At 32.7% G+C, this 15,793-nt stretch overlaps 1 protein-coding gene across 3 annotated transcripts in view; it reads right to left on the bottom strand.

The window, feature by feature from the left end:
• Positions 1–15,793, bottom strand: part of DIAPH2 (diaphanous related formin 2) — an 832,169-nt gene that overhangs the window by 591,762 nt on the left and 224,614 nt on the right. For all 3 annotated transcript variants that reach the window (XM_019756670.3, XM_019756672.3, XM_019756671.3), the window contains 4 exons: positions 10,562–10,672; positions 5,215–5,333; positions 3,107–3,223; positions 739–857 (listed from right to left, as the gene is read on the bottom strand). In XM_019756670.3, the coding sequence (XP_019612229.2) occupies positions 739–857; positions 3,107–3,223; positions 5,215–5,333; positions 10,562–10,672 (466 nt within the window). The remainder of the gene's footprint in view (positions 1–738; positions 858–3,106; positions 3,224–5,214; positions 5,334–10,561; positions 10,673–15,793) is intronic.

Here is a 15,793-nt window from a genome sequence, read left to right as displayed (position 1 = left end):
ATACATAATTGGCATTCAACAGCTGGTGTTTTCTTCCTTAAAAGACAAATGAGTTCATGCTTGAATCTTAGCAGTAGTGGTTTCGATTAGGTATAAATAAAATTGCTTAACTATAAGGTCAGATAGCATAACTTATTTCATAAGAGATGTCTCACACCATCCAGAGACTGTTTCTGAAAATATAGCTAACTCCCAGTACCGGATCATATAAGTCCTTTCCTCAGCAATCCAACAAGATGAACACGTTCCTCTGAAATTCCTACCTAGCTCTAAGGTGTACGAAATATAAATTGACTTACATTGATAGAAATAAAAAGTCTTCAGTTACTGAATTAAACCTGTATTTCTTTTCTTAAATGCCAACACTAATAATATAACTGAATTACTAATTAGACCCCATTGTACACATGATTTCTACAAAAATCACCAGGATTTCAAAGTTGTGTTTCTAAAAAGGAAGGAATTAATCTGTAATAATACAATGTGGGGGGTTTTTTTGTGGGATATTAATTTTAAATTGAATTGAAGAGTGTTGAAACTTATCAAATAGGTTAATATTTTCAATCACATAGGCAGACCTCTCATGATCATAATTAACAATTATCATGATTGAGTACCCATGGACACAATGATTTATTGGGTATTAATAGAGGAAGTTCAGTGAGAGCTACCTTTAAAAAGAGCCCATTATAAAGAAGAGAGTAAAACACAGAGGACATGGCTGGTAATATTACATACCTATCAGATGAGTTAAATCAATGTCTAATCTTTGTCTGTACTTGAAATCTGGATCCATACCACTGCAGTGTAGCACTACCTGTGAAACGCACTCCTCAATTATTTTGTAGTACTGTGGCCTGAAAGAGAAAGAAAGTATTGTTGAATACCTTTCCTACCTATATAAATCAATTTTCTTAAGTGGTGATTCAGTATGATAAAAGAACTAAGTCTTCCTAGCACTGTTTAAAAAAAAAAAAAATCTCTCTAGTCATTACACTCTCTTAGGAGAAACAGGCCTGCAGTTAAAGACCTGCGGTTAAAGACGGTCTGGATGTTATAGTGCAAAACCCATTGTGATGTAACCAGCTGTGAACACTTAGTGACTTAATAACCTAGTTTGCAGAGATTCATGCTTGGGTACCGAGACACTTATCAACCTTATCTACTTTCTTAGCTATTGTTCCTAAAGTTAATGAAAACAAATGACCTGTTAGTCCTACATCCATGGATACAGAAATGGTTTTAGGCCTCTACCCGTTCTTAATTTCAATAAGGGATGAGCATCTTGGCATTAGGTGGCAAGCGATGTCTTGAATTGATTCCAATACTTTTGCTCAAGATTAGTTATAACAGCTTACAAAACTGGACTGAGCCACTTATGCTGCAGACTATTCCAAAGATGTATTTATGCATGTATTTTAAAAGATCCATTTTATAGAAGCATACACACTTAATATGCATGACTATAGCCTCAATTTGTTCAAAGTGTTAAAGGTTTTAAAACACGTCCTAACTCTTTAATCTATCAAGGTAATTCTGGCCTTAGAAATGACGACTTGGATGCTACAAAAAAATTTTAAAAGCAGTTTTTGCATTAATATTTGGGGAAATTTTAGTATATATCAGTGGCTAATAAATTCAACAGAAAATCGGAAAGAAATACTACTATAAACAAATTATGATATAAACTTAAAATTAGTGTGCTAATAACTAGCCAAAGTTTGCAAATGAAGACAAACAGATTCTAATTTCTCTTATATGTCTTCTGTCATGGGGCTGGTCTCCAGAACAAGAATAAATAGTAACACCGGGGGTGCCAAAAAAATGCATACATATGACTTGTGTTCATCTTTTGTTATTGGAATATGTTGAGTGTTACAATTTTAATACAGTATTTTCCATTCTTAAAAAGTGTGTACATTTTTTTGGCACCCTCTGTATTACACATTATGAGGCTCTTTCAAGTCATCATCAGGTCCAGGGTAAATAATATTGTCTTCTAATCAGTCTAGGCAATGACTCCTTGGTTTAAATCAGGAAAACCCAACTTTCTCTTTGAGGACACGTTAAGTATTCCTAGAGAGGAATACAAGTGCTTGTAACACTTCTAACTCAAATGGATGTTCTCAGGATAAAAAGCGTGTCACATTATAAGTTCTCATTTATTCAGTTACTGAGAAATGGATGGTTTCATCCGAATTATTTACCCATGTAACTGCACATACACAGCCACAATACCCCTTTAACTGCCAGAACTTATTTCAGATGCATTATCATCTTTCCTGCTTAAAAAAAAGCATAAAATTTAGTATTTTAAACATTTTTCTGTGTCCCTGTAACATCATGATGTCCATGAGTTTCTGTACTGGTCTGAGCTATAATAGTTTTCAACGTGGCTTTAGAACTGTCATTTTTGTTGTGACTGGACCTGACCCCACGGTAGCCTTTCTTTTCCCTTTAATCAAGGAAGTTGTGACAAATTAGGAAACCTAGATTGCCAGAATGTCGGACATATTAGAGTCTGAAGAACAACTAAGAGTCTCTCGAACGGGTAAATGTAAGATCATGGTCACCAACTTCTGGATAATTTCAGTCACTCAGAAACCTTTCTCTAACTGTCTGGTTTTCAGATATATTCTCAATGACTAGACTCTAATACTTCTAACTATATGGGTCACTATAATTATTTATTTTGAATAATTACATTACTGAACATAAAGCTGAAATATTACCATTATTTTCTTAGATAAGATCACATCTATTACAAATATGATAAAATAGAAATCACAGTAAAACCTCACTTATTAAAAGATAGAAGAGTTTAAAAGTTCTACCACAGACTCTTCAGCGCTGACTCTGCGCTACCATAATCAGGCAAAGAAAATTCATCATGCGGTCAGTAACATCTGTTGGGTTCATTGCTATTAAAAGTCCTGTCACTGGGGTACCCCACTTTTGTAAGTAAGATTTTTCTGGCCCAATTAAAAATAAATAAACAGTTTAAAAAATACTCCCTTGAGTCATCAAACTCTTACACTCTATGTATGTATAACTGTCTAGGCCCCCCTACAATGTTAATTTTCGAATTATACAAACTGCCTCTTACCTGATATAATAATCATTTCGGATGAGCAGAAAATGTTGTAGAATGGATAATAGGTAATTTTCAGCAGCTGTGTCCTTCAACATATTATACAGAAGATGGTATACTTCATTCATATCAGTGAAAAGTAAGTAAAGGAAAAAATATCAAAGATTCTTGATGAAAGTTTCATTCACTGATGTATCACTTTGTTTCTATTACTGTTTCTAAACCTTCAACTCCATGATCCAGTATTTAAACATTTACATAAAGAAATTTAATCTATGGAATCACTTTAATCTTTGAACGAGAGAAAAAGGCTTAAAGAGCATTTCCAAGGCCATTTAAGCATCAAAACCGTAAATGATCAGTTACTCACTACAGCAATGGCATTAATGAAAATGGTTTTCTCTTGATCTTCCTGCAGTTGTAACAGAGGGAGGACCTATATTATTGATGAAAGCCACTGCTCCTCTACTTTCACTGGCACGTGAGACAGAAGACAAATGAGCATTCTGTGGACTGATAAGAGATCACAAAACTGTTTTTATTTTATACAAATGAAATACTTAACAAAATCTGAAATTATTATTGTTTGAATTATCTGTATTTCATTACTTGAAAAAAGATGGAGGGTAAAGACAATGAAACTTGAAACGTTTTCCTTAGGATATAAAAAGAATAGAAGTTTAAATGCTTTTAGTAAACTAGAAAACAGATTTCAAAAATGCATCTGGAAAAATCAATGTAAAGGAAAAGTAGAAGAGAAGATGTAATCCGACATCCTAAAAATAACCTGAAATGTCAACATTTTCTCCGAAGTAGAATTAAGTATATGATGGATTACTTCTTAGTCCCCATGTTAGAGCGCTGTGTTAAACTCTCATAAGGTCCTTTAAATGGCTACAGAATAGATCTGAAAATAGCTTTATGGTGAACTTTGATTATAAGAAAAATCTATGAAAAGCAAGATATTTATTAACTGATGTAAAAAGCATTTAATAGTATGGAAACCATTGTAAATTAGAATCACTAATGATGGATAAGAAATTATGAGAAATTATCCCATATATTTATGAAATTGTTATTTGTTGAATGCATAGGTGCCAAAAAAGGTAGACACGTGACTTGTATTCCTCTTTTGTTATCGGTATATATTGACTATTACAATTTTAATACAGTTTTTTCCTTTCTCAAAATGTGTATACATTTTTTGGCACCCTCTGTATTCATCCAGTACTTATATGTAAGACACTTTGATAGGAGCATTGGAGGAAAAAGATAAAATAGAGCAATTCTGCCCTCAATCTCATAGTGGCATAGAAGTGTACATAAATAAGAGATAAACAAAGTACTCTAGGAGTTTCAAGGAGGGGAATATTACTCCCAGCTATTTGACGGGGGAGGAGGAAGAGGAAAGAAGACATCATACAGAAAAGGTCCAGCTCAAAGATCATTTTCGTTCTGAAGTATTTCCTAATTTTCCCAGAATCCATAAGTAAGAAATTTAATGGGAGTGAAACAAATGGCCAGCAATGCTATGACAACCATCTCTGAGATGTCAAATCATTTCGTATAAAATCTTTACCATAGGAAAATTATATGCTAGTTGTATTTGATTCAAATGCTTCTACTGCACAGCCTCATTAGAGCCAGATATTTTAACATGTAAACATTTCTTTTTTTGCGAAGGAACCAAAATATTTGGATTGAGAATAAGACACATATGAGAATTGAATTATATCTCTAAATGACTGAGTACCATTTAATAAACTGAAAGTACAATATATTACCTGTAGTCACATATGAACTCAGTGAACTTTACCCGCAAAATCTTTGTGTGAGGTATATCCCCTCAGGCCCTTTCTATTCAAGACCATTGAGCAGACTATACCTATAATACAGCAAGCCGCTGTGTACTTTTCAATATAGTCTGTGTAAATCATCAGGACAGTCTGACAGTTCCTCAACATGAGTCTCAATGACAGCATCATAGAGAGGTTCTAATATAAATAAATGGATATAAATTGGGCTGGCAGACAAGGACACTAATAATGGTCCACAAAAATCACCCACAAATCCCTTTTTCACCATACATGCAAAATGATTTTTCTAGTTTGTCCAAAGGATATTCCATTTCTGCTCGAATGTCACTGAGACGATGTGATAATTCAGTTAGGTCATCCTCTTTGTTCTCATCAAATACTTTCAACTGAATATCAAGCTCCTCGTTCTCTTTTTCTTTGAGATCCTGACAGATAAACATAAAATAACAGATGAGTAACAGTTTGACAACACCATACTTTGGTAATAAAGGCCACGCACTATTACTCATTTATATACACAGAAGCAATTTCAAATATTGACCTGGGCTCTTGTTCTCCTGTAAGAAAGTAAATATACTGTGTTTTTCTACTTTAAAATAAAAGAACATCATCGCGTTCACTGCATTTTCTTTTCATGCCCCAGACTTCGATTATTCACATTAAAAAATTAACAGTCACTTTTACACGGGCTGGGAGGGGGCACTAAGTGCTAACAACTCAAATTGAATGCTGTCGTTTGGACTAAACAGACCAATCAAAGATCAGAAAAGAATTCATGCAGTTAGAACATTCACATATGGCTCTGGCAAAAAAAAATAAGAAGGAAATATAGATCAATTGCATTAATGAAGAACAAATGCTAGGATATACTCAAGCACAACAGTCCCAAGTATGGCGTGAAAAGTTGCATGAACAAATTTGTTTTCAATGATATTTTGTGATTTGAAGCAAAAAGGCATCAGCACTTTTCATCAGACTGCACGTCTAGCCATCTCCGAACCCTTCATTTTTGCTTAGCCTAATCACAAAATACCAACTTGGGCATCAAAGATTTGATTTTGTAATACATTATAAGCACATGCATTACAAACCTCTGATCATTTTCAAAATAATAGTATCAACAAAATCTTTGGAAGCATGCCACACTAGAGATTGTTGGGCTTAATATATATCACCTGGAATATCTTTTAATATGTGTCCATTAAGTTGCAGCTTTCAAAACCCAAATCGATAATCACAACTGTGGATGCTCAAGGGTGATACCGAAAGTGGGATTAAGATGTTCAGAGCTGAGCTTGAACTCTAAAAAGAAATGCAAGCATGGTGTACTTCAAATTAGGTCCATAAAACAAAATAGGATGCATTTCTTCTTTCTATTTTTATTCAATGGAACAATTATTAATGGAGATGTAATGGCTATTACTAAAGCCAAACACAAATTTATGCAATTTCTAGATGTTCTTTTTCTAACAGTCCCATACATAATAATTAACTGAAAATTTACCTGCAGAGCATATAAAAGTACTTAATGTGTTTCTATACAACATAAAATATATAACAAATAAGTGTATTTACTCCTAGGTTCCTCTTTAGTAATAACTTGCTTTAGGTCTAATTCTCCACTTTTAAGGGGAATGAAGAAATTTATTGGAATGCAAACTTATACAACATTGGTGGGTCATATTATCAGGAGATTTCTGAACTCTATTCAGAATAGAGCAGAAGTCAGACACACCCAAAAGGCTGGTCATTGCAAAAATAACTTTTAATAACACATTTCAGAATATGAACGTGTCTGCATTCTTATGTCTCATTCTATTTTTTCTTAGATGCTCACTATAAAACTTGAACACCTTAAAATATATTTGAAAAACAGAAAAATCCAAGTTAAATACTATAATTTAATTAACAATACTATAATCTAATTAGTTTATAAAATATGGAATCAATATGCATGATTACAATATTTTCAGTAAAAATAACTGATTGAATGTTGAATTTAGTTTTTAATTAGGACAACACATCATTTACATAACATATAGTATGTGAACATACGTAGCACAATATAAAAAGACATGTATAAATGCAGTATCTTGTAAATATTGTTTATGAACAATGTTCCATTAAAATAAATATATATGCATATATATACACACACATACATATATGTAAAACTTCCATTCAGTCAAACGTCCAACCTTAAAATATATATCCATTAATTATTGATAAAATAAACATTTAATGAATTAAAGATTTCATATACCTCAAATGTGATAGCTATCCTATAAAATAAAAACGCATCACTAAAGTTTTATATTGAAAAATGTAGGATATTGTAAAACGTAGAATATTGTAATTGCACTTATTAATTATGTGAAATATTATAAATATGTTTTAGTTATTTTTTAAACAGATGTGCTGTATAGATATGGAACATTTTACCTAGATTCTCTAAAGTATATAATTCTCTATGATATAGTGCACTTCTAAGGAAATCAAAGTCCATTACCAATACATGACTAATTATCAGTCAATCAAATTTGAGTCTTCAAAAGAATAAGGAAGGAAGGGTTTGTCGGTCTCAGAAGAGATTAAGAATGCCTGCTACATACAGCCACAGTTTCTTTCTATTTTGTTCATATATCTGATTTACCTAATTTTCTTAACTAAATAAAAGGCAGATGGAGATTTCACAAGAAATCAATGTAAGTTAACTACAGAGCAAATACTATTTTAGAAATCACTGCATGGTATGTAATAACTCATTTATCCCAAATTACTAAAACAAATTTATGAAATGTGAATTTTTCACATAAATAGAGTATAAACTCTCTTTAAACACTATAATTTATCCACAGAGACAAGGGGAATTTTGAAAATATATTTTTACAGAATATAATTAAAATAATTGTCCTTGTCTTGAGGATTCTGATAATTATATGAAAAAAAATTTTACTCTACTATAATATGATGATAGTCCAGGGGCTACTGAAATACTGAGAACTATTCTTCCCTATTGCTTAATGATTCCAGACAGTAATAATTTTTGATCTATATGCCAACTACTAATATTGGTCATGACCATGTCTAATTTACTACCTTGAATGCTATATCCTAGAAAATTAGGAAGCTGCTCTTGTGACAACAGTGTACAAAATAACAACAAATAGGAAAAACGTAAGGATTTTAAAGACACTTCTACGAATACATTAAGTTTCAGTGCATGTATAAAAACTATTTAATATAAATTAAACATTTACTACAGTATCAATTAAACTATAATATTACCATAATATAAATTACTGTAATACAAATTAAAGTTACTTTAAATTCTAGTGGTTTAAATTTAAATATTTTTTAACTTAATAGCGAGTTAATAAGATAGTTGACATGTTAGGTACATCTAGTATACATTAAAGTATGACTATTCTGACCTGTGCTCCATAGTGTGATGACAAAAACTACAAGAAAAACAGCAGCAGCAGTGGAATCTATGGTATTAAAGAATGAATCTCTAATCTCAGGATCTATCTGCCTGAACTTGACTCTCATCTTCTACATCAGAAAACATGGAAAGGATTTTTTCCCCCAAAACCAAGTATCTGTTCCTCACCCCCAATAAGATATTGACAGTGTGTACGGGGACATGACCAACGTCTTGGTTGAAAACGGGAGCCATATTTAGCTATGTTTCAGTCCATTGTCTTAGGGAGATTTAAAAAAAAAAAAAAAGATTTAAGACTCCTTGTAGGTTCTATTCCAAAACTTTTCTAGGAGGCAGAAACATGACACTTTCTACTTTCCTCTTGCTTCAGAATCACTGAGATCTGAGAAGCAAGGCATAGAGAAGAGATGTGATACTTAAAGAAAAATGTAACTGAAAGTATATATTAAGAATACATATGGTGACACAGGAAGTATATGGTGACACAAGAGGCCTACCATATGGCTATAAGGCCAATGGGAAAGTGCAGCTTAGAAATACTGATGCAAAATCTTAGCTGTCACTATAACCAAATGAGTAAGCTACCAGGAGACCATTGAAGCCAGCAGAAATTAATACACCCAGACAAAAGTGCAAAAGGTAAGGATAAAAACTATAGTCCATACTCTTTCTGAAAAGATGAGGAGTTAAACAAATCAAAATGAGAGTCACAGTTTTCTTGACCAGCCATCTGGTAGTATATGAAGAAAATGAATGTTCAATTATAAACAGACAGAGGGAATGAAAGATTGGAAGAGTAGCAACAACACCTAAAGCAGAAAACATGGAGCCCCTATAGCCAACACGTGCCCAACGACATGATTACTCTCCCAGAAACAAAGGACTAGCCCAGTGGGGCCAAGCATGGAAAACCAATGAGTAGGCAACTCAAAAGCAAACTAGATCAAGATTATAGCATTATCTCTAGCTAGGTAAGGCACCGACTTTTCATGAGGAAAGATCTGTGACAAAACAAAAATAGTGTGTTATACACACTACCACTAGCGAATGTGCCTAAATTAACTGCTTAATGAACCTCTCTATGGGTCACTTAAAATGCTGCTTTGATTCACTGCAAGCAATTCCTTAGTTTTTAAAGTCATGGATTCAAGAACCATTCAAAGTGGAGCTGACATAGAGATTTCTAAAACAGACCTAATCGTACATCTGATTAAAATGGGTTTCAACAGACCCAATCGTACATTTTCTGATGACAAGTTTCAAGTACTTTCAGTTAAGACAATCAGAACACAAGTTACAGACACATGCTACACACTAGTTACTCACCAGGAAACTTCCTTGATTTTGGTATTCCTAGTACCCTAGATCTTATATACACGCTCATTGGCATTTGTTTTGTTTTGTTTTTCTTTCCTCAGTCCTCTCTGTTTCTCCCTGACTTCTTCTACTTGTTTCTCAGGTGTGATCTGAATAGCTTAAATGAAGAGACTACTGAGATTTTACTTGTCTCCTTTAACAATACCATGGTCTTAAACAAAATCCCTCTCCCACTAAATATACTAAATAAAATATAAAGTCACAGTTGTTGTATTTGTATTTAAAGAATAAGTGCGCTCATTTATTAGCCTATAGTTATTTCAAAAATGTTTTCCAACAGTATCATAATTAGAATAAATGTTCACATTCAAAAAATAAAATTGTTTTTCTTTACAAAAGTTCCTACAGCATTGTAACAAGAATACCAAACTAATGTGTCTAGAATATACTAATCAAAATTCTATGCACACTTATGCTGAATACAAATGAAATCAATCTAAGTTCTCAAAGAGGAAAGCAAAAAATTTTAAACGAAAATTGAAACATTAAAAAAAAGGTAGTCTTTTATGTTCTCGGTATTCAAAGAAAAGAAGTTCCCTTTCAACTTCAAGAACACACACACATACACACACACACACACACACACCAAAACAAAACAAAACAAAACAAAATACAACAACCACTTCTGGACACATCATCAGCTGAATTCTGAATCATCAGTAGTATATAAAGACTGATATTACTGTAATATAAAAAAAGCTTACAAAATGTCTAATGCTTTACAATAGAAAACAGCAAGGCACATTTATTTACTCTGTTGCAAGTACTTTTATCTAAAGAAAGAAAACCGTTGAAGTTCAATAGCATAATAAATGTGTACACTCAACTTACTGGTAACATCGTTTTTAGTCCTGAACGGAGGAATTCATTCCTTAAATGTATTCGAAAATCAAGATCATAAGGCGAAGTGACAAGGGCATTTATTAACTGCATGCAGGCCACCTGCAATTAGAAAGCAAACATTGTTTAAAAAAAGTTTTAATTAAAGAAATGCTTAATTAATGCATTCAATTATTATTCCATTTACAAAAGGCATTTATCCACATTATAAAAATTAAGAAAAAATGCAAATATTTGTACAAGTTTAAGGATGATTATGATTTTACAGTATAAACAACAAAATTAATAATAAAGTTTCTAAAGTCCAGAATAATTTAAATAAAGACATGAAGGATGGTCAAGTACTGTTACGCTTTGCTAAACAATATGAAGAAATATTAAACTCTTTCTGAGAAACTCCAAGTTCCAAAAGTATGCATAGGGAGCCCTTTCAAAAGATCATGAAATGTATCTTGCATATCCAGCTGTCCTCAGAGTACAACTGACCTCAATTTTATACGGTTACAAATACCTTTCTAAAATAAATCAAATAAAGTTACAAAAGTACCCTGATATTAAGGCAACAAGGCTAACTTGGAGAAATCATTACACTGACATATACTCTTCTCCTATTATTGGGATGGATTTGCACAAAATTTAGAATATTACAATATATGATTAAGATGAATTAATTTACTATGTACAAAAATGAATTAAGTGCATTATGATCAACTAGAAGGTACTGTGACACCAATACTAATGTATATAAATGATAAAGTAAATATAAGGACTTGTTTTCTTTTTTTTTTAATTAAAGTTTTTTGGGGTGATAATGGTTAGTAAAGTTACATAGATTTCAGGTGTACAATTCTGTAATACATCATCTACGTATCACATTGTGTGTTCACCACCCAGAGTCAGTTCTCTTTCCATCACTATATATTAGACCCCGTTTATCCTCATCTACCACTCCCCTACCCCCTTACCCTCTGGTATCCAATTGTTTTCAAGTGCAGGTGATTCATTAATTATATTGACACTGGAAAACAGGTTTCGCTTTTCTTACTGATATTGAAGACCCTTACAATAAAATGGGACTTATTTTCCGGTAATTGCAAGGTAAAAGGGAATCAACCAAACGCTAATTGCCAGACGTTCCATACATTATTCGTGAATAGCATCTTTGGAAAATGCCACTCAAATCTAAGGTAATTGGCTAATAGTTTAGACGGGCTCTACTTCATCTACTTGGCCTGCTGTCTGCTTATGCCAATAAAGTTTACAGGACTCACACACACACAAAAATAGTATGAGAAAAACACAATCAAAAAAAATGTTTCAAACGTATTTTGGTTTGACTTATCCAGGGCTATTACTATGATAATTATTCTTTTCAAGTAGAGAGAAAATATTAAAAGGTATATTGCCTTTATTTGTATATCTATACTTTTGCATTCAAGGTCTTTGGAGGGGTAGATTAGCCCATTTATCTCACATCCAGGTTCAAAAATCAAAAGTTACATGCTATAAAGTGGATGATTAAGGTTGTTTCTAGCATTACCAGATATTTAATGATAATTGAACAATGTAGCCTAATTCCTACAAATGCTCAAATATCAAGCTAAAACACTTACATAACTGATAAAGTCATAGACTTGGCATTACTTTAAAAGACATACCATATAAATTATTATGACACTTATTCTTTAGTAGATTACTTAACCTTTCAATTTACAATAAGAAAACGTTAAAGTCTTATATCCCACAGACTGGGATATAAGTTTCTATGTCCTACATGTCCATAGCTATATTATCATTGTATTTGCCTGAATGATCCTTGTTATGTTACAACTATGACATGACGGAACAAGCCAAAGTACATGTCCAATCCAAAATTAATAGAGAGAAAAGTTGCCATCTGCTAGGATTGTTTTTGCCAGAAGAAATTCTAGCTTAATGGCTTGTATTAATACCCTACAAGTAAAGAGAACATTTCTATAAGAAACAAGTTAATGAGTCTTGGCATTGTTCCTTTATACAAATAAAAGTACTTAGATCAGGAGATGATAGAAACAGAGTCAATAAAATTAATGATTCTATCAGCATCAAAATAACTTCACATTTAATAAGATATATGTTGCAATGCTATTAAATACTCACTTTACATACAATGTGTGAATATATAACAAAATTAAAAAACAGTTGCATTTGTTGACTATAGTATAAAATAATTAAGAGACCATGAACCCAGTAGTGAAAGAGGTAACGGCACTGGTTGGTCAACATACTATTTATCAAATTCTAATAGATATCTAATTAATTACAAATAACATACGATGACGAGTCATAGTATCATGTCATTATATGACATAATCTGTTAAAGCGATGCTCTTTTATAGAAATATTTGTATTGTATAAATGTGGAAAACACCAGTCATCTTAAATATCTCCATTCCTTTATACTACTACACAATTACTTCCCTTTTCAGAGGACAGGAACAAAATCAATTCAAAATCAAAATAACTGACACTATTTATAACTACAAAATTAAATTTTAAAAATGTAATTAGTTTAAAGGGCAGAATATATTATTAATTATAAACATGAAATATCCATTGCGTGGATTCTGAACTCATAAATACAAAACCCAGAGTTATTGTTGTTGCTATTATTATTACCATTATCAGTTACCGGACAATATTAGGTACTTCACGTAACTCACCATCTAATCTCATCCTCATAAAAATCATACAAGTCTTGCTCTTTATCCTTATTTCACAGATGATGAAGCTGAGGCTCAAAGCAGATAAACAACTTATACAAGGACACACAGCAAGGAGTAAACTCATGATTTTAAACCATATCACTTTACTCCAAATATAGAATAATGTCTAGCACATTCCAGATGCCTCACAAACTCCATTCATTGATCCACACAACAAAAGACTTTAAGGATAGGTAAGGCAGTAAAATTTAACTAGTTGACCATATTTAACATACTGGAAAAATACAGCTTTGAACTAAAGGTTAATTAGAAAAACATACAATTATTTTACCAATCTGTTATCTACTACATAAAGCGGTTAGCATATATGTAAATGATACCTCAATAAAAAATAATAAAGTGGTTATCATAATACATAATGGAATGTAAAAATAAAAAATGTAGAAAATAGCTCCTGAAATATGTTACATTCCATTTTCCATACATATCCTGAACAGTGAAGTATGGGCAGCATCCCATCATCCAAAATAATGGTCTCTTCTCTCTACTTCTGCCACCCCTCTCCCTACTCTGCATATATGTGCAAGCAAATTCTCCCTCCCTCCCTCCCTCCCTCCCTCCCTCCCTCCCTCCCTCCCTCCCTCCCTCCCTCTCTCTCTCTCTCTCTCTCTCTCTCTCTCTCTCTCTCTCTCTCTCTCTCGCTGTGCTCTTCAATAGGGAGCCATTTAAATTTCAATTAATTACAATTAAATAAAACTAAAATTCCAGTTGCTCAGTCTCACTAGCCACAGTTCAAATGTTCAACAATCACATATGGCTAGCAGCTACCATACTGGGCAGCATGAATACAGGGCACTGCAGAAAGTGTGATTGGATAGCACTGCACTGGAGACTAAAGGAAAAAGCCTTCTGGCCTAATCTCTAAAATCTAATCTTCAAAAAAGTACAAAAGTGAATAATGAAAGTTTCAAAATCGGTACACTCAACTTCCAAGTATATAAAACTTTAACAGCATGATTGAACCTCTCAATCTGCTTTCCAAAAAAATGTCAACTCCAGAGACAGAAATTAAAGAACCATGGGATTTTAAAGCTAGAGAGAACAAAATACTCTGGTCCAATATGCTCATTTAAAGGTAAACATATGGAAAAACTAGAAAAATTGGATGATTTGCCTAAGATCATATAGCTAATAAGACACAAAGATTGGACTAGAACTCAGACCTCATGACTTTTGGTCTCGCATTCTTTCTACCCACCACAATGTATAAATCTGGCATTGCTGAATAGCATTTTTCCTTGTACTAAAGAAAAAAAAAATGCCCTTGTACTGACTATCACAAAGTCCATTATCCAGATTCCTTCTGTGCTTAGTTTCTTTACAATGGGTTTAAATTTCAAAATGGGTTTGAAACTTAAGTTTCAAAATGGTTTTTAAGTTTCTATTTGTTTTAAATACAGCTTCCACGAGAATTAAAATTTTAAAATCACAGAAAATCAGTAAATTTTCTCCATTATTAATAAATATGCTAAGCTAGGACCACAATTCTGACTTTTAACCAGCACAATTAGTTTCTGTATTTGCAGTTTTATTCAATAATCTCCTTCCATTATAAGGTGATTTCTTTATGATATCTACACAAGCTATTGAACAAATGCATAAATGTATATAGATAAAAGCCACCAACTCTGTGCATGTGATAAAACATCCAATCATTTGTGCCATGAAAAATTATGTATCAAAACTAAATTACTATCAGTTTTTCTACATTATGATCCTTCCTTTACCGTAATGGTATATTCTCTTTCTATAATAATCACCTGCATTCTTTAGTCATCGGGTGCTATTATCTTCATCCTGGGGTGTGGGGTGTGGTATAGAGAGAGTGAGATATCACAAAGTAGACTGTAAACTTTCTAAAGGCAAGGCTTGGTATTTGTTTAGGGTTTTCTGTGTAACCCCATTACTGTTCCCAACAAATTGGTTAAAACATAATGGGTGAATCGTATTTAAATATTTCAAATTTTATTGGCATGGGCTATATAATTACAAAAAGAAATTGCATTCAGTTTTCTACCTGAGTGGTAGAGAGAGGAAATACTTCAACATGAAGTATCTTCTCAAAATTACTGGGAAAATGCTAGAGCTTTTTAGTTTAACTTACCGGCTCTGAAAACGATACAAATAACTAGCAGTTTGATCACAATTCATAGAGCTAGAGAGTAACAATAATTGCCAACCCCAGGGCATTCTCAGACAGATTATCCATATTGCCATTAGCTGTGACAAATTGTGCTTTTAAATTTTTATTGACACTGTCACACACTTGACCTTATTAAGTACTTTGTTGACATTAACAAGGTCTTTCTTTATCCTAGCCCAGCAGGAGTTAGGAAAAAAGATGGTTTAAGTCAAAATAAGTACCAACGAAGAAAGATACAAATGTACAGAGCAAGTTAATTAAGTCAAGAAATGGAAAAGGATCCCAGGTAGGACGAAACCATGTACGAAGGCATGG

The sequence above is a fragment of the Rhinolophus sinicus genome, chromosome 18, assembly GCF_057876585.1.
Source record: "Rhinolophus sinicus isolate RSI-liver-muscle chromosome 18, RSI-T2T, whole genome shotgun sequence".
NCBI lineage: Eukaryota > Metazoa > Chordata > Mammalia > Chiroptera > Rhinolophidae > Rhinolophus > Rhinolophus sinicus.
The sequence above is the reverse complement of the archived record's forward strand: the minus strand, read 5'-3'. Positions and strand labels throughout refer to the sequence as shown.